The 20,460-nt window shown below is 42.0% G+C and overlaps 1 protein-coding gene across 3 annotated transcripts in view; it reads right to left on the bottom strand.

Moving 5' to 3' along the window:
• unc13bb (unc-13 homolog Bb (C. elegans)) overlaps positions 1-20,460 on the bottom strand; it is a 75,311-nt gene that overhangs the window by 21,814 nt on the left and 33,037 nt on the right. For 2 of the 3 annotated variants that reach the window (XM_074618275.1, XM_074618276.1), the window contains 9 exons: positions 12,690-12,983; positions 12,487-12,577; positions 4,344-4,390; positions 3,501-3,579; positions 2,505-2,579; positions 1,657-1,876; positions 1,279-1,506; positions 982-1,123; positions 580-749 (listed from right to left, as the gene is read on the bottom strand). In XM_074618275.1, coding sequence (XP_074474376.1) covers positions 580-749; positions 982-1,123; positions 1,279-1,506; positions 1,657-1,876; positions 2,505-2,579; positions 3,501-3,579; positions 4,344-4,390; positions 12,487-12,577; positions 12,690-12,983 — 1,346 coding nt within the window. Of the gene's footprint in view, positions 1-579; positions 750-981; positions 1,124-1,278; positions 1,507-1,656; positions 1,877-2,504; positions 2,580-3,500; positions 3,580-4,343; positions 4,391-5,132; positions 5,156-5,428; positions 7,791-9,989; positions 10,277-12,486; positions 12,578-12,689; positions 12,984-20,460 lie in introns of those variants that run through there. The other variant, XM_074618274.1, reaches the window with a different exon arrangement.

The following is a 20,460-nucleotide window of genomic DNA, read 5'->3' as shown; positions in this document are numbered from 1 at the left end:
GGCCTTGGGGCCACTTCTTGCCTGTGTAAAAACATTTTTTAGCTGTAGGCAAAAGGAGATGTGGCTAATGAGGTTCAAACAAACCACTGACTGGACCTTCTGAAAACAGAACTCTTGGCAACAAACAGAAATAAACAGACGTGGTAAGAATGTACACCACATTGGAAGTAGATCAATCCTTAATTAAGAGAAAGTAATGTACAATGAAAGAGGGAAAGAGGAGAAACAGCCTGAGGTATGTGTGTGTCCAGCTGTGTATTGAAAACGTTTCAATTCAGAATCTGTGTGTCATCTGATCGGCTATTGTGATCGGCCTTTATAGAGACCTCTTTAGAACGAATATCAGCCGATTGATTGGAGCACCCTGTAGAACTGGTCTGACAATGACCAAACAGCTCTCCTTATGGAGAATCTGCACCTTCTAAATGTGCATGAATGAGTTTAGGTTTGTGATTCAGTTATCACCTAGAGTGCTAAATGCTTAGGATCTAAAAATACACCAATAAAACAGACCGTGTTTCATTGATGTGCAAACAGTATACTTCTTACTATATGTCCGTAACAAAACAGCATACTGACCCAGGTTGTACCAGACGTCCATTTCTCCGCTCAGCGTTCGAACTTCAATTATGCTCTGGCCCAGGAAATCATCAGATTCCCTCTTCAGTCGCTGCTTCACCCTCGACTTGATGTCATCATCCTCGTCCCACACACGCACTTTGATCCGGTCTGAGGAATTGTGGCACTCACTAGCAAAAAACAGAGGAAAAAAACATATAAACTAAAGAATAGTATAACACAGGGTAGAGTTGGTACAGTGTTTATGAAGAACAAGCATGAAGCCAATTTCAGACTTTGACTGATGAATCCTACTAAGTGTATGCTCTGCTGTTATATATATATACTGTATATATATATATATATATATACTGTAAGAAACGTTTTACATTTACAAAAACATTTTATAACCAGGTGACTTACAAGTGGTACTTCTCCTCCCAGACAGGATTGAGGTTGCCATAAATGGTCTTGGTCCTCTTCTTGGTCTTGCCCACCTGAACGGTGACATATGGATCACTGGATCCCGTCTTGTCCTTTGCCTGAAGTCCTTGGGCACAAACGACTATCGCGATGACGGAGAAAAAAAGGCATGAGGAACAATCGTTAGCTTTAACAAGAATCACATGTCTTACTACTGAGAATAACGCTGAAGAGTAAACTTTAAATTTGTGGTTAAATTCATCACTCTTCTGTCAATTTTGATCAGTGAGAGATCACCTGTGATGGTGATCTTGGCTGACCACTTTGAGGTGCCGTCCAGAACGCTCTGCTTGATGGTCTTCATCTGCTGCGCATGGATGGCTTTGCTGATGATAAACACTTCCCTGATAAGTTCAAAGACTTCTGGTTTGTTCCTTTCCCTGATCTTCATTCTGTCCTTCATGGCCATGATAATATTCTGAGTCCGGTCTTCAGCTCCATGCTTAGAGCTCTTCTCCGCAGCACCTATACATTTAACAAAAATGTATACAGAGTAAATTTATAGAATTACCGCCTCGCGGTTGTATGCCTCCACCAACCAGTCAAGTTGCAGTTTACAGCCATGTCTGTCCAAAAGTGCATGTGACATTTAATTGTTTTCTGGGCAGTACTCACGCTGTAGACAGTCAGCATTCAGCAGCTCTTGGCACTTCTCATGGCATTTCACCCCACACTCAGAGCAACGCATGCCTTGGCGGGCTATTCCCCACAGCAGCCCCTCACACTCATAGCAGTAAGTGGGCGTAGTGGCAGTCCACACCTCGAAGTTATGTGGTGTGGTGCAGGATATGGGGTAGATGAGAGCCTGCAGGGTCTTCTTGTACACATGGTTTTTCTACAGAAGGGAGACATTTTTTTTTAAATGCATGAAATTTGACCACCATAAAAGCACTGAATCCCAATATTTTTTGTGGAATTGATGATTCCATAATGAAGGCAAAGGAAGTTTAAAGAGGACCTATTATGCTCATTTTCAGGTGCATATTTGTATTTGGGGTTTCCACTAGACCATGTTTACATGCTTTAATGCTCAAAAACAGCTTTACTTTTCTCATACCGTCTGTGCTGCAGCACCTTTTTTCACCCTCTGTCTGAAACGCTCTGTTTGAAAAGCCCAGTCTTCTCTGATTGGTCAGCTGGCCCACTGTTGTGATTGGTCAACCGGACCAAGCTCTTCGGACTCCGCTCCAGCTCCGTTCTAACTAGCTTTGTTTGAAGGCGTGCCAAATTAGCCGCTAGGCAGGTATTATGCAAATGTGTTACTTGGTGACATCACCACGTTACGGAAGAAAAGGCAGGACTTCAAGCAAGGCGTTTCAGGCAGTTCAGGAACTCCCTTTGGCGTGGACTTTGGGCTTTGTACTTTGCACACCTTTTACATGCACAAAAAACGATTTAACACACTAAAGGAAAGGGGAAAAGCACAAAAGCATAATAGATCCTCTTTAAGGTGTTTTACTCACCAGCTCCTCATCCTTGATTGAGGACCGTGCAGCCATGGCAGATGCAATCCCCGCCTTCCTGGCTTGGACGAGAGACTGAACAACATGCCACAAAGGAAATTTTAGCTGAGTTAGTATTTATTAAATGCATATACAACCCACAACCAAGCACACAATATTACTATAACAATGAAGGGCAGTATGGTTAAAAGGGTGGCTGGGGTTGTTGTAAGGGTGGTGAGTAGGGTTATTATTTTTCCCACTGATGAATTCTTACCAGATGATCAGAAAACCTGTGTGAGTATTATTAGTTTTCAGCAACAAGTGAAGAGGAGATTACTAAAAATGATTAAGTTATACAACTATCAACAATATAAAACAATACCAGACCATCTGCCACACAATCATTGTAATGTTAGTAGTGTATTCTACCCTTGCCCCTTTATCATTTGTGGCTCAGCAGGTGAAGAAAAAACACAAACCAAAAGGTGGGGGAATGATTTGTTGATCATATATTTCAATGATACTATCAAGTAGGAAGAAAAGCTACCCATGACCAAGAGGATGCATGCAAAATGTTTTAATTTGTATTAAACAAGAGGTTTGCGATCAAAGTGATCAACATGCTATTGATATACATGTTTGAGGCAACTACTGTTTTTATTTGTCCTACTTGATATTTTGTACTTTAGTAGGAAAGGGAGTGGCAACTGGGATCTATTAACTTACCATAGCCTGACCAAGGAGAGTGAATGCATTCAAGAGAGTTGTGGGGAATAGTTTTGGGTTTAAGAGAGGAGGGGAGAGAGAAATTAGCAGGCTGATTTCATATTTGTCTCCATTTGTTGATAACAATCTCATCCTAAATTCAGCTCATAAGTTAAAAGAACTGTGACTTCCGTTGTAGTCTCACAAATAGAAAGACGTACACTAACAAAGAAAGAACAAAAACAAAGGATGACATATGACATATGACATACAGTACATATAGTGAAGGAATGACAAGTTAGTACTGACCACATCGCTGACCAAGGGGATAGGCTTCTTTTTACGCAGGTCTGGCATGCTGTCAATTCCATACAGACCAGATCCGCCACTACGCACCAACAAAAATAGAACAAAAGTGAATAAAAAGTCCTCACATACAATAACACAGCAGAACATTTCACCGTAATCATAATGATCAAATGATCATAGTCACAATAGCATTAAAATGCTAGTTTATTACTACATACATGTATTACTAACAATAATTACAGCCTTGCTGTTGTATGCCTCCACCAACCAGTCAAGTTGCAGTTCACATTCATGTCTGTCCAAAATGTGACCACTTAATTATTTTATCCTATTAGACAATTGTGTGAAATTGTCATAATTAGCACATAAATTCTTGAGATATGGCCAAAAAACGTGTTTCGTGAGGTAACAGTGACCTTGACCTCCAACATTTGACCACCAAAATCTAATCAGTTCATTCTTGAGTCCAAGTGGACGTTTGTGCCAAATTTGAAGAAATTCACTCAAGGCATTCCTGAGATATCACAACAATGGGATGGACTTATGGTCAGAGTGACCTTGACTTTTGACTTTTGACCACCAGAATCTAGTCAGTTCATTCTTGAGTCCAAGTAGATGCTTGTGCCAAATTTGAAGAAATTCCCTCCAGGCATTCTTGAGTAATTGTGAATGGGCTGGACGTACATACGTAAGTACGTACGTTCGGTCCATTCTCGTAAACAACCCAAAAACATAATGACTCTGGACACAGCTGTCGCTGGTGCAGAGGCGTAATAATTAAAATGTCCAAAAAATTATACTTAAAACATCAAATGTAGGTGTTGTTAACTATATATGACTTACCCTGGTTTGACCCAGGCTTGCCTTGCATTGGGTTCTTCATCTTGAACCTAGAAGATTTAAAATGTGAAAAATGAAGGCTCAAACATAACAGTATATTATGAGAAGAGGAAAGTTGGAATAATGGAAAGTTACATTTGGTTGAGTTTCACCTCTTTGATGTTACAGAACATGCAAAGTCAAATAAAAGATAAGTGATGATGCCTTTAAAACAAGATCAAATAAATGTAAGCTGAACTCTTTAATTGTAAAAGATGTTATGTGAAATGAAATGGTGGACCAACATTATGTAGATACAAAACCAGTGTCAAGATGCAAGTAAAATTTATTTGCCCACAGACTGCTTTAGGAGACACCCCAGATAATTTAGAAGAGGTGGATCAAATATTTGCAGGGATTTCACAAAACCACCAACATTATGATGGGGGGGCTATACATGTACACAAGTTATTTTACTTTTTCCTCAAAGGTACAGTCTTTCATCTGTGTCTGTACATCCGTCTCTCAGATGACAGAAGTTGAAAGTGGCGATTCCTCTGGGGTTAGCTCTCGCAGTGCGAGTTTCTGATATTGTTTGAAAAACTTCTAGGGAAAACATAAAGCAGCTGCACTAACACTAGCACTAGAAACAGAACTGGGGAATCATACTGAGACATTATGCTTTGGAGTGCACACACGCATTCCCTTTGACAAAGATAAGTAATGGAGAAAGAAATAAAAACAAATATCCCACAACAATCACAATCAATAGAAACAATAGCTTAAATGTGGAGCTAATGTTTTGTGAGTAACCTGATTATCTTCTCTCCCACAGTCTGCAAAGAAAGAAAGAAAAAAAAAACAGGATTAGAAATTGTGTGGAGTAGCCATAGTTGACCAAACTGTTGATTTAAAGAGACCCAACCAATCAATTAATGACTCACAAATCAATACGTGTTTATAAATTATGCCTGTATAATGCTACAAACATTTAATCCCAGTGCAATATATGTACATTTAATTAGATCAGTGCACGTTTTAAGATGTATTTTTTGCTGTTATTACCGGGCTTGCCAGTGATTAAAGTCAAAGAAAATCCTTGCATTTACCTGGAATAAACTCGTCTTGAGACTGGGATCCTTGAGATCCTTGAGATCCTTGAGATCCTTGAGATCCTTGAGAGCCATGGGACCCATGGGACCCCTGGGACTCCTGAGCAGATTTGGATAGTCTATGACGGGTTTGCCTCTTTTCCCTCAGAATCCGCTGGAAATTAGCGATACGCTCTTTGTGACTGGCATCCGTAGGCTTTTCTTCTTTTACCTCGTCAAGAACGTGGTTTTCCCTAATTGGACTTAACCGCACCTCATCTGTACTAAGCACTGGGCCTTGTGGACTCTCGTCTTGCCTTGCCGGAGAATGGTCTGGTGTTAAGTCAAGGTTGGACAGTTCCCCATCTGTTGGACATTCTCCTTTGTCTTGTGAAATCTCTACAGAGTGATACTCAGTTGGGGTGCAGGGAGAGTGGCTTGCTTCATGGGGGGATGCTTGAAGGGACATGTTCTCATGTGTCTCACCGCAATCCACGTAGACCGAAGCTTCACTCTCCTCCTTTGGAGTGCCAAATTGAGTGTGATTCTCTGTCAGACTAACTTCTCCCTCTGTAAAGTCCGTACTGCTCTGCTCCTCCTTGGGTTCAATGACTTGTCTGACAGGGGATGGAGATGCCTCAGACTCACTATCGTCTTCAACACCATCAAGGTTGGATCCTTCCAACTTTTTCAAAGCCCCTTTCAAAGCTGACCTGAAAGTGAGTACGGCCTTGCTAAAAGGTGTTACGTCAAAACCTACATTGGAGGCCTTGGCTGCACTATCAAGATCTATTTCAGAGGACTTTTGTGACAAAGATTCTCCTGCTTCATCCCTGGAGATACTGTGATCTGTCCACTCCCTGTCCAAACTGTCAGTAGACCCCAAATCAAGGGTGTCACCAGAAGATGGACAGTCATCACATAGTGAATGTGGCTCCAGGTACCCATCATCACAGTCTGTCAACAGCACGGTGGAGCAACTCAGACTCCTGGAGGGCTCACTACACAGTTCATTTGCACAAGCATCCATGGTGTGGTAACCAGAACTACGCGAGTACGGGCAGTTTGCTGAACAGTCGCACTCCAAGTTTTCTTCCTCGGTTTGTAGTCTTTGGGGCCTCCAGTCCACCATACTGGAAGAACTCGAAGGAGAGTTGTAATTATGTCCAAACAGCAATGACAGATGCTCAGAGCTGTTGTGTGAAGATTGACCCGGTGTGCTGCTTTGTGTCTCCTCTGTGGCACACCTGTCCCAAACACCAAGACAATTCTCCAACTCTTCTCCGCTGTTTGCAGAAGAGCAGATGTCCTCCTCGCTCCAACCTCCTCCACTTATACTGTGCTGCATATCAACAGAAGGCCACCTGTTATATTCTGTGTGACCAGAGAGAAAGCTTGCTTCTGACAAAGAGCTGGTGCTTTGGTAGTCATGGCCACGATGAAGCTCCATGTAGCAGGGGTCAGGTTTTGTAGGGCCTAGCATGTGCATGTTTGAATACTGCTTTGAGTTCTTGTGGTCTGTTTGCTGGTCTGATTGGAGAGTGACTCTATCAACATGCCATTGTTTGGGTAATCTGTGAGATGGAATGCACCCTGAATCTTTTCCACAATCTTTGCGATCCAACGGTGGACTGGTGCCTGTCCCTTGAAGAGATGTGATGGCATTCTGTCTACCCAGGCTTCCTCGCCTGATGCGGGAAGTTTGAGGAACAGGACTAGGATGAGGTGCAGCTGAAGCCCCAGAATACATCTCACCTATTTCACTGAGCACTGCATCGACACAACACGATACTTCATCCACCGAGCCTCGCACAGATGTTAGATACTGCCTCAGGTCTGAAATTTCCTCCTGGATCTTGTTGATGCCTTTCAGCTCTTTTAGGATATGTTCCACTATGTTACTAGAGCCTTGCTCTCCGTCCTCGTCCCCCATCTCCTTTTTCTCTTCTTCATTTGTGATCTTTTCAATAAGCATGGGTATAGTATCCTCCACAATCCCAATGCCATCCTGGCAATCAGAACTGCTGTGGTCCGCTTTGGCGCAGGTAGTGTCCACCGATGACAGGTCATGAAGGGAGTTATCCTCTGGCCCCTGCAGGCACTTTTGCAGCTTCCTGCGCAGGCTTCGTCCCACTTTGGGGCTCTGTGATCTCCTCTCCTGCAGGTCTCGCCTCTTGGGCGAGAGTGGGAGTACCTCTGATTTGTAGGGTTCATCCTGTCCACTGAGGTGTCCTCTAGGGAGCATCCCTGAGAAGTGGCACTCTTGATCATCAGTTGTCCCCACAGATGTACAAACCACTGCCTCAGTGTCTCCTCCTCAGGGTGGTGTAAGCATAAGCCAACATCTTAAACTTCAAATGAGTGAGTGCCTGTACCATGACTGACAAAAACAATTGTTATTTAGTTGGCAAAGCAGTGAAAACTCCAAGCACTGATCCATATTTGAAATGCATTTTCTCATTTATCAAATTCAAATTTCTCATTTTAATTACACTAAGGGAAGTGGAATGAAACTCAAATAAATAGTACTGAATAAACTTACTGGAATTTCTTCAATATTAATTGTATTATTATATTATAATATTTTAGGACCAACAGACCAGTTATGAGGGTAAAACAAGAAGTCATTATAACCTCTGACATCGTGATTACTTGGTACTTATGTTTCAACAGTCAACAAATTATGTCTATAAATGTAATTGATGAAATTTGAGGTCACATTGAAAGACTACACTACTCAGTACAATATAGAAGTAGGACAGACAGTGTCTATAACTGACCTCCTCTCAGTCAGAGTAGCAACTTGCAGAATGAACAACATGCAGCTGCTTACATCTCTGTAATTACTGTAGGATGCTTTGGAAAGGCAGCTCGGTAATTAGATGACAGGTCAATTCTTTCCTCTAAAGCCATGTCATTCTTTCACACCCATACCAGCTGCAAGGCTTGATACTGTAGCTCAGACCCATTGCTTACAGTGTATACACTAAAGGGATTATTGCATACCCCCAAAATGCAACATAAATCTTTCTGATGGCATTACATTATCCAGGAATGTACGTAGTCTAAATGTGCATCATAATTCATTTCTGCATTGGAAACAGTTTTGTTTACCAAAAGGAAATGGCACAATGTCTAACATGCTCCTTCCATTTAGTCATAGTGTACAGCTCAGTGATATCATCTTTTTCCACTGAGCATCACCATTTAAACAATTAGATCAGAAATTTAGAAAATCCTATGATTGTAATGGTGCCATGGACAATTCCTGCTGACCGCCCCTAAAGATCAGACAGAGACAGGTATAGATACTGCTGGACACAGTAGGATTAGTTAGAACTAGTGAATATGAGGCACTTTGGGAGTTTCTTGACACTTTAACTTGTCGACTGTTCATAACACAGAGAACATATAAAGTGAACTGCTAATCTCTCATTTGTTTCTTTGGATGCTTTATCTCTATAACTAAAAATAGGGCTATAGCCTTAGCAACGTCTCTACAAATGCTCTGACATAAAGGCTTTAATTACAGCCTTAAATAAAACACACAGACGCACAATATCTAGCTAGCTCTCACTATGGCTTAAGAAGGATCCATGCTGATTTCTAGGCATTTTTTGCCACTATTTGAATAACCAAGCTGAATATAATTATTTTGTAAATGTATTTAATAAGATAACAACATAACTATGATGTGCCTTAGCTTTCATTTTGGTCGGTGGCTTCCCTATTTCACTAAGTAAATCATTCCAAAGACTGTATAGTTGGTAACTACATTAACCCAACCCTGCACTGGAGGGCTCCAATAAGCACTTGAGCACTGAAGGTGTGTGTTAGCCTGATAAGGGTTCGGTAGGCAGAAAAGCATAATCAAGCCTATAAGAATAGAATGTTTCCTATTGCTGCTGGCATTTAAATTAAGCTGATGAGTGTATTAGCGAAATGTAATCAGGCTATCCGAAATTAACTGGGAGCATTATTGCTTTCCATTAAAATAGCCTGTATAAATGTCATTTCTGATTAATAAATACAAACAGGAATATCTGGCTTAAATACATTTGTTGTATAACACGTTATCTACCAGATAATAACATTTAGCTTCATTTCTGACAGACTTTTTACAGACAGCCATAATCTGCTGTGGGTGCACGCTAATAGTCATTGATTTATTAGTTACCTGTCCAGGATAAAGACATGTTTAGGTGCCGTTGGTGTCAGGCCCATTTTTCAGGACAGTCATAGTAATAATAGCTGCACCAATTTATTTTCTCTCCTTACTAACTGGTCTGTGGCCTAAATGAAAAATTATATATTATATATTTCTTTTTAAGTTTTTAAGTTGACTCCTCAGCAAAGAAATCATTTGCTATTAAAATAGCAAACCGACTACTGAAACAAGCTGAAATTCTGTTGTTTCTGTAGAAGTACTACGATACATCAGATCTTAACTATGGACATTAGCCAAGCATAAGTTTTGTAAAGTATAAAATGCATTACCGTGTATTATTTAATTAAAGTCTACACAAACTTGAGACTAAGTGCTTTAAAACAAAAAAATATATTGAAATGTAAGCCTTACCTTAAGGGACAAATTATTATCAAGAACAACCTGTAGATATCATCTTGCAAGATCCATTAAATCGTCATGAGAGGTCCGCACAGCAGATCAGTAAAGGTAACTTCCCCGTCTTTCTTCAAAATGTATCCCCAGGTGTATTATTGAATGTCTTGCTCTGCCTCAATCAAACCATCAGATCTCCTTTAACTGACAGAGACGCAGAAGTGCTGAGTCCCTGATTTCAACCACTTGAACGGCAAGCGCGACAGTAGTAGAACGCGATCACACAGCAGTTCACTCTCGGTTAAGTAGCCATCCCTACTCCCCTCCCAGCTCCCACCCTCTTGCATGCTTCCTCTGCTCTCTCTCCTTCTGTCCTCTGGCAATGTATTCCAGCACAAAGCTAATCTGAGGCTGTGAGACTGCCAGCTCTCAGTCACATTCACTCTTTTTTTTGTGTTTCCACATCTGCCAGCTGCTGATTTTTCCAGATTTTTCTCTTTCTATTCATAAAAAAGCGGCATTCCCGATAAACATAGTACCACCGGTTTCCCTGATCTTCCCTGCTTACTTTTACATTGTTAATTGAAATTGTAAAGAGGAAGGAATTTATATTCAAAGATTGCAGCTCAGTCATATCAAATATGGGTATTGAAACTGATACTGGAAATGGGTCTGGCAGCCAGCTCCACTTCCTGCTCTACTGTACATTTGCCCCTGTGTGCCAAACATTTTCGAGGAAACTGTAAACACCGCACACATTTCATCTAATTTTATTCTCTGGTGTTTTGCAGTGTCTTATTATGCTGGTCACTGCTAGACAGATTAACAACCAATTCTAATTCATTACAGTCTTTTCAGCATTCAGACATGTGTCCTAAGTGTTTCCCTTCATCCTGTAATAAATGGCACTTAAGACAGCTTTCACCTTGCTTTCTAGTTATACTCATGTCTTCAATCAGCCATCATTTACAGTACATGTTCATCTCAACCAGTCCATGCAAACCAATCACTATAATGGAGCCTATATGAGCTACTCCTTTACTGCTGTGCCATAAAAAAGCTTAATCAAGGGGATGGGGATGGGGACGACGCTACATGCCATCTGATTCTGACATCAAAAGCCAAATATAACATGATAGAGATCAAAACAATGTCATATGGTTTTCTACACTTTTTTTATCAAAGTGTATTTTTTTTTTTTAAAATGAGGGACTCCAAATGGTACAAATTATCATCTATTATTCAGGATGTTAACACCTTTGTCTGAAAATTATACAGTAAACATAAATGTGAAATGATTAAGGGATAAACAGTTCTTGCATGATGCAATTGCCACATCTCCTCAATCTCTTACGGTACATCCTTCCCTCTCGTTAGATCGTTTTCACATATTCTGACCTTAAAGTAAATATGACATAAAGTGACAAATGTGTCAAACGGCGTAGTCACCATTCACAGTAGAACATGAGGACTGGCATGAGTGAACCATCTATTAATGCAAATTATAGGTCCCTGAAACAATGAGTGATGGACTTAAGTCAACAGAGGGACAGCATACTTAGGCCTCACAATCACAGTGCCATGTGAAGAGATAAAATTAATCAATGAAGACTAAGAGAGGGAGAGGAGGAATACACTGGGTATCTAAAGTGAATTGCAAATGTGATAGTACTTAAAAACTGGACAGTATCATCTCACCTCTCTGAAGCAGCATGTTTGCTTATGATAAGACTGCTGCAATTAAAATACCATGTTGGCAGGAAATAAACAGGTTGGAGAAACTAAATCAAATACACTTATAGCCGGGTTCGGGCTGGGCCAGGCTGTGATTTCTCAAAATTCCCCCAGGCTTGAATTGGGCCAGGTTCGCACCAATGTTGACTTCAAAACCATAACCCAGTTCTTACTCCCAATTAACTAATTAGGAGAAACTGTGATCCATGTAGGTAGGTAGGCACTATACTGTATGTTTTATTATTAGCTATATCTTATCTTCATTTCAATTTGATCTTACTTTTTTCTTTTCAACTTGTGCTATTCGTTTGCTGGCCCCTTTTATTTTCAGTTGTGCAGCAATGCTTTGTGCTATAATCAATAACCTACTGTTATGCATAACTTGAGTTTGACTATTGTCTCATTGATTTTTCGCTGCTGTTCGAAATACACATATACAATTTCTATTTAATATATATGGCAATGACATATGACAGTTTTTGGGCTTGATTTTTTGGGCCTGATCATAGCTCTACTTTGATGAGGCAACAGGAATCCCAAGTAAATCCACTTTTGCTTCCCAGAGGCTATCAAAAGTTTTAGTGCATCATCTTAAACAACCAAAGAGGGTAAACTCAACCACTTTCAAAGAATTGCAAATGTTTGTGTATGTCTGTGTATGCATATGTGTAATCTTTATGTATGTGTGGTAGAGTAGGAAAGAAGAGGGTGAGAAAGTCAGATTTCAGAGGTGCTGAGATATCAGATATTGGTGGAGGAACTGAAGTGAAACACTGCCTACCTCCCGGAGCTGAACCCTGACTTTATTGATGGCCTTCAACCAATGAACTCTGGACGGGGAAAAGGGTAACGGCAGGCCATCATCATGGAACCTGGGTTATATGGATTTAAGAGTAGAATGGCAGAAAAATATGGAGACAACCTCTCAGTTCCCATGCATCTTCATCATACAGAACTGAGATGAATTCTGAGCAAAAACCTCACCTTTGGAGTTTAGAGGACCCTCTCTCTGCTTGAGTGTCATTTTTCAGGTCCCGTCCTACTGCAGGGGACAGCCTATGTAGCTCCTGCTCACCGACAGTAGAGTGTCCATTGGTGGGGGGATGTCCATTGGTGCGCGGTTGCCCATTGGTGGAGGGATGAATGCTTGTACTGTGGTAGGAGTGGAAGGACTCCTCATGTTCTGACCCTCCAGTGCTTTCCTGGCCAGTCTCACTAAGCTGGGAGCTGGTCTGGCTCAGGTTTCCTGATGACCCAAAGCGACTACTTTCCACTGGACTACAATGGTGAGAGAGGAAAATATTCAATGTCAGAACACAATAAGTGAGATTGTTACATAAAACTAATTCTAAGTACTTGATTTTAGAATTGGTTTCAATGGTTTTTATACTGAAACAACACAATTCTAAAATAGTTTTTGGGCTGTAATAAACCCCTCCCATCTACTAAGAATTACATTTAACTAAAGGTCTACTTTTATTAAAAACCTCTCTTAACGATCAATTGGTATAGTATACACATACACCACATCATGCCCTAAAAAGATACCCAACCTTGCAGGGAGACTGTTGCATGTTGGAAAATAATGAAAATGTGCATTATACACTGCATTATGCACTACATTAGAGTTGCATTTTCAAATAGAAATGGCACACATAGGACTGTGCTATATTTTGTGGTGTGAGGTATAAAATCCCCTGTTTTTGCTAGTCCTTACTAAAAAGAGTATATTTCTGCACACACTTTTATCTGCATATTTTATTGTCAATGTTAGCCTTTCCACTCAACAAGACAGAACACATATAAACGGTATCCTATATGATGGTAACTAGGTTTATGGAGACACAGGGTGAAAGTACATGTGGATGTGGACAATAAAATATGCAGAGTTGATATGTGTGTTTAAAATTGTATCTTTTATAAAGTGCCATTTCTGGGTTAAATGGTAAGGATTTAAGAAATGTGATTTTATGTTAATAGATAAACATAACTGTGACATCATTTTCACCATATAAAATATAACAACACAAATCAGAATTCCATGCTCGATTTACATTATTTATAATATTGCAGGCAGTTGTGCTTAAACTTACTATAAATATGTCTCTTCACAAACTGAAGAAGAAATGAAATTTGTCAAACAGTTGCTTATGTGAGGATATTACTTGCTGATTTGTACGTGCAGAACTATGAGGACAACAATAAAAATGAATATCATTTGAGTGAAGAAGGCAAACCCTGAATCAGTATCAGAAGAGTAGCATAAGTAATCGTCTCTCTTTAATAAACTAATTAATTATTATTAGTACGTTCACTTGCGAATTGACCATGAATATATAAATATGTAAATGTTGTTTTGGAATTCTGTTTTGAAAATGATATGTAAAATTATGTAGATGCTACACACAAAATACCCATATCAATGAATACACAAACACATGGATATGCACATGCTCAAGCTAAATATTGAATTAAACTAGTGAGGAGGGACTGTAGAGCTGAACAGGGAATACAGTTTTTCCAAAACGTCAATGCATCATAAATGGTAAGGGGGAATGCCATTTATTATGCTTCTACTAGCCTTTTTGAATTCAATAGATCCTTCTTGGACTGGTTGTCCAGCTGCACTCCAGAGATAGGACCTGTAGAGGGGTATGTTTCTACAAGCCCTTCCTTCTCCTTGGGGATCGGGGATGCTGAAGGATCTACTTCAGGAGTGGAGATGCAAATCTGGGGGTTTGCTATATCATCTGTGGAACCTACCGATTCAGTTTTTTGGGCATCAGATGTTGCAACCTTTTGTAAAGTATTGGCTTGACCACTTGTTGGCTTGTTGTTAGTTTTGGGTTGAGGAGTTGCAACTGGGACAGCTTGTGGCTTGGGTGGCTCTGCCTGCCAAGGGAAACTTATTTTTGTCCCAAATAATGAAGTGGTTGGTGGCTCTTGTTTTCCAGCAACAGCTTTTTCGTCTTGAAATAGGCCTCCAGAAAGGGTTTTTAATCCTGAAAACAGACCACTCATTCCTTCTGTTTGAGGCATTGATGGAGCACCTGACGACAATGTTGGTGAAAATAGGTTCCCAAGAGATTTTCCTGCATCACTCTGTGTCGATATAAAACCAAACAGAGACTTAGCTTGAGGTGGCTCTGCATTGCTGGGCAACTGATTAACTGGAGGAGCTATATTAGCATCTACTTCCTTGGCATCAGGTGGGACTGATTTGTCACTTTCTTTACTCTCAGGGTCTCCTTTAATGACCATGGGCTTCTCATGTATCATCTCTCCCTCAACAGCTGGCGTCTCTTTTTCAGTGTCCTCTACTTGATGGGTGTCACCAGAGGTTTCTGGACAAGTTGCCTCAGATGCCACGGCATCACTACTTGTTAGGCTGCCAGATTTTACTGGATCGTAATCTGGTAGGTTTGAGTCCACTATTTTATTTGTGCTAGTCTCGGTGCCTGATGCAGACACTTTTGGTGGCACACTCTCATTTTTAATCTGTGACTGTGGAGTACTGCCAGGCATTGGCTTGGGCTCAGATGGCATTGGTTCAGATGGCTTAGGTGGTTGTCCCATACCACCAAATAAAGATCCGCCTATGCCCCCAAGTATTGATGCTCCAGTCTGTGATCCTGCAGTCTGAGCAGTGACTCCTCCCAACATTCCTCCAAGTAAAGAACCACCAGGCTGTGCTGTTGCCGCAGATCCTCCAAACATCCCACCCAGAAACGATCCAGCAGTTTGGGGACCTACAGAGTTGGCTGTGGGTCCTCCTCCAAATATCCCACCTAATATTGACCCTCCAGTGGTGGGGGCAGTGGTTTGAGGTCCTGACTGAGGAGCAGACCCCTTGAATAAACCTCCCAGTAATGATCCCCCAGTCTGGGGAGCTGCTGTCTCGGTGCTGGAACCTCCAAAAATACCTCCCAATAGTGATGGTCCACTCTGACCAGTAGCAGCTTGGGGTGCCGTTCCTCCCTGCTGTTGCTGGGGACCTTGAGTGGGAGCAACTGTTGGTTTGAAAAGGGAGGACATAAAGCCTGTAACTGTATCTGCTGCTGAGTCAGCAATAGATTTCTCTGGCTCTGGAGGCTTTTGTTGTTCCTGGACTACAGTACTTGCTGACTGGGTGGCTGGTGTGCTCTCTTCTACTTTAGGTGGTATTGTATCTTGACTTGACTGACAACTCACAAGCTCTGGTTTTGCAAGTTGTTGTGCTTGTGCACAGATTTCAGATTCTTTAGACTGAATATCATTCGCTAACGTAGTTGACTGAACTTCTGTGACATTGCCATCAGTTTTGGGTAAGCTTGTCTCAAGACACTGGACTGTACTGTCAGGTTGGTGTAGTGTTTCGGCCTGCTCTTTGCTTTTGGTGGCAATCTCAATAACAGACATTTCAGGACCATCTAGAGCTGGAGCAGTTTTACTGTCATCACTGGGTTTTCGTAGAACAGTTACATCTGAAGTTTTATTCTCATCATTGGACTTTGGTGTAGCTGTTGTAGTGGGTGTTACGGTTGGAACAGATCCTCCAAGCACAGGAAGCAAACTTTTATCAGGTACCTCATTTGGAGCTGAAGCTCCAGGTAAAATGCCACCTAGAGTAGATTTACCAGTGTGTGCAGTAGCTGTTTGAGATGATGATCCCCCCAAAATACCTCCCAATATAGAGCTACTATTTTGGGGTGCTGAAGTTTGGGTAGCAGCCCCACCAAACAACCCACCAAAGGACCCACTAGTCTGAGGTGCTTTTGTTGAAGCTGCTGCTCCTCCAAAAATGCCACCCAAAATAGACCCTGCAGTCTGAGATCCAGCAGCCTGGGAAGCAGATCCACCAAATAAGCCTCCAAGTAAGGATGCCCCTGTCTGAGGGCCTGCTGTTGGAGCAGCAGCCTGAGGAGCAGACCCTCCAAACAAACCACCTAGTAATGACCCCCCTGTTTGAGAGGCTGTTGTTTGAGGTGAGCCTCCGAACATTGCCCCTAATAGAGAACTTCCAGGCTGAGAAGTGGGCTCAGGGGAAGAACCTCCAAACAGAGAAAATAAACCTGTGGCTGGTGGGTCCTTGGGGACTGATGATCCAGGTGCAGACCCCGCAGCTGAAGGGGCAATAGGTTCAGTGCTGGGGCCAGAAAATAATGAAAGCAAACCTTTTCCTGGACTATCTGAAATGAATCCTGCTTGTGAGGATGGAGCCTGTGGGCCTGATCCACTGATCATGGACAGAAAGCCAGAAGCTGGTGGTTCTTTAGAGGGAGCAGGGTCTTGGGGTGCACCTTCTGTGCTTGTTTCCTTTTGCACAGTGCCAAATTCGGAATTTGGCTCCATAGATGCAATATCAGTGCCTTTATTTGTGGCATCCGGTGTAGTATCTGCAGTAGTACCAGCAGATGGGCTAACATGCACTTCACTTGATATTTCACTGCTGGCTACTGGCACTGGGACATGGCTACTGGAAACAGATGCCATTTGGGAAGAACCATGTGCTGTTGGTGTCTCTTTAGTATCAGTAACAATAGCAGATGATGAATTAGGAGTTTGTTGTGGAGGGGACACAACATCATTAAAAACAGAGAGTATACTCTTTGCAGGTTCATTGGGTGCTGCAGTCACTGGGGGAGTAGACACATTTGCACTTCCACCAGCCCCTGGTGTTTGAGGAGTACTGGGGCCACTAAACATGGAGAACAAAGCATTTCTTGGACTTTCATTAGAGGTAGATAAGCCACCAAATAGTCCCCCAAGAACAGAGGTGGCTGGCTGCCCTTGTGCTTGTGGCTGTGCTTGTGGTTTAGATTGAAGTCCCACTTGTGGTTGAGTTTGTGATTGGGCTACTCTTTGTTGAGATAATGATGTTGGTGGCTGAGGTTGTGGAGGACTAGGATCACTAAACATTGAAAACAGTCCCTTCATTGGGCTTTCAGTTGAACTTGATGACCCAGGCAGTATTCCTCCAAGAAGAGATCCTGTTTGGGCTTGCTGCTGGTTGCTGGGACCACCAAACATTGAAAGGAATCCTGTATTCGGGGGGTCTTTTGGAGGAGCAGTTCCCTGTTGTGGTACCTCAGCAGAAGGCTTGGTTTGAGGGGGAGGCTGAGGAGGACTTGATCCTCCAAACATCGATAATAAACTTTTTCCAAGTGATTCCTGTTGAGGAGGTTGTGGAGCCGCATTTGGCGGATGTGCTTGAGGCAAGGGCCCAGTTTTAGGTGCAGCCTGCGGAGGACTTGGCCCACTGAATATTGATAATATACTTTTACCGAGTGATTCTTCTTGTGGGGCTGTAGCTGATGCAGGTGCCTGAGGTGTGGGTCCAGATTGGGTAGCTGCTGTTGATCCTGACAGCATTTCTCCAATTGAAAATCCAAACAGTCCACCAGATGGTTTAGTTCCTGCTTCTTGTTTTATCGGTACTGTGGGTGGCATAGTTTCTGATCGGCTTGTAGCAAGGCCTGTGGAAGGACTGGGAGCAAATGTTTGGGATACACTTTTGTTTGGGGGTTGGCTCTGCACAGGCCGGGAGGTACCACTTTGGTCCATTGTTCGTTGTCTCTGTATACCCTTAGGTCTAGGTGCTGATGTCAGTGAAGCCTCTGTAACACTAGGTTTCATTTCCTGTTTCTGTGGTGGAGGGGGCTCTGTGCTAAACAGGCTGCTAATTGATCCAAAGAGATTTGACACTCCTGTAGCCTCTTTATTTGTAGGAGCACTGCCTGGTAAGGAAGCAGTGCTTCCAGTTTTGCTCTGCTCATTGGGAGATGTCTGAGAGAATTTCTGGGGATCTGGCACAGGTTCCTCTATTCCCACTGCAGATTTCAGAAAGTTCATAAAGCCCGCCTGTTGTGGCTCAGATGGTTTCTCCAACGGTACATCCACTGGCTTACTAGCTGTAACTTGTTCAGTTTTAATAAGTGATTCTTTTGATCCTAAAGGCACTGTGACATTGGGCTGTGTTTGTGGGGTTGTTTGTTGTACCATGGTAGTCTGACGTGTAAGTCTAGGCTTCTGTGAAGCTGTATGTGATTGAATTGAGGGATGAGTCACTTGAGCAGCTGTTTGTACTGTAGGCAACATTCTTCTCTGTGTGGTAGCTGGACTCTGCATTTGTTGTTTAACAATTAAATCTGGCTGAGTCACATCAGCAGTAGATTCCTCTTTGATAATCTTTGACTTCAGACTTTGGAAACCTGATGTAAGAATGTTCTTTGAGCTTTTGTCAGGAGCTTTATCACAGGAGGATATGCTAGTTTTGTTTAACTCCACCTGTGATGTTTTGCCCACAAAAGAGGATATGAGGGAAGAAATCTTTTTGACTTGACGGTTAGGTTGTTCTTCTCCCGGAGACACTCTCTCTCTCCATTCCTTCTCTGATACATCATCTATATGCTTCACTGTTACCCCAGTGGATGAACGCCGCCGTTGGCAAGGTTGGTAACAGTTGTGAAGTAGCTCCTGATTGGAATTTGCAGTTGGAGTTGAGTTCAGGGAAACAGCAACCTTTTGAGCAAGAAATGTCTTCATTTCCTGGTTGTTCCAATAAGGGGCGATGTGGTCTTTATTATGACAGGAAAGGTCTATAACATCTTTGTATTGGTCTTCGTAGATGTCACTCTGCTGTCTTGGATCTATCCTGACTTTGTTTAATCTGTAAGATGTGAAATCTACACCTTGTTGGCCTTGTGACATAAATGAATTTTCAAACATTTCAGAGAACTGCTCAAGATTTAAATTCATGATCTGATTTCCTTTTCTATAGGCAGCAGACAAATCTAGAGGGGCATTAAGAAGTTGGGAATCACAGTGATTTTGACCAGGTAGCCAAAGAAGCTCATCCTCATTGTAAAGTGGAATTTTAAAGCCACACACTACAACCATTTCACTGTGTAGCCAAGCACTGGGAAAACCATCTAATTTCTGTTCATTTCCCCAAGACTCACCTTCAGGAGCACATGCGTACACATATTCACCTGCTGCATCTGTAAGCAAGGCATAAATGTACTCGTGATCTGTGTATACAAAGTAGCCACAGTCACCATCTTCTGCTGGCCACCACATTCCTTGCTCTAAAAGTGCAAGCCACTGCTGATACCACTCAGTGTCTTCGAGGTACAGGGAGTCTTCCGTCTCAGTTTTGACACTAGGGGGACAGTTTGAATCTATTGGTCTATTCAAATTAAACTGACTCTGATGGAACATGCCATCAGTATGGGCATTTTGTAGGACTGCATTATCCATTCCATATTGCCAGTTAGCAGAAAAAGATAAGCTTGGTGCAGTCTCCTCGTAATAACCTTCATGATAGGAAACCCCATTCAAGCTGTAAGTGCTGCCATCTTTAAATGAATGCCATGTTCCAAACTTTGCATTACTTTGTTTATTAGTTAAGTTCAATGCACCCTCCTCATTAGGTGTATATTCTACATTTCTCAAGTCTTCGTGGCTGTTCCATAATTTCCTCTTGGGATATGGATCATCATTCCTGTGTCCCTCAAACTGATATGGTTGAATTTGCTCTTGGCAAACAACACCTTGCCATGGTGTGGAGGAGTTAAATGGCTGATAAGTGTTTGAGGCGCTGCAGGGAAGAGCAGATGCCTGTAATGACGCACCTTCACAGCTCTGTCTATACACTTGATCCTCTCCCTGGAATTGATAATTCAGTGACTCATTCTGAAACTGCTGCCAGAGAGCACTTTCACGGATCCACTGGTTTTCATCATAAGAGGGACTTGTTCCATAAGGGGACATCTGA

This window comes from Sebastes fasciatus, chromosome 19, assembly GCF_043250625.1.
Source record: "Sebastes fasciatus isolate fSebFas1 chromosome 19, fSebFas1.pri, whole genome shotgun sequence".
NCBI classification, from domain to species: Eukaryota; Metazoa; Chordata; class Actinopteri; order Perciformes; family Sebastidae; genus Sebastes; species Sebastes fasciatus.
This window is presented reverse-complemented; position numbering and strand designations above follow the sequence as displayed.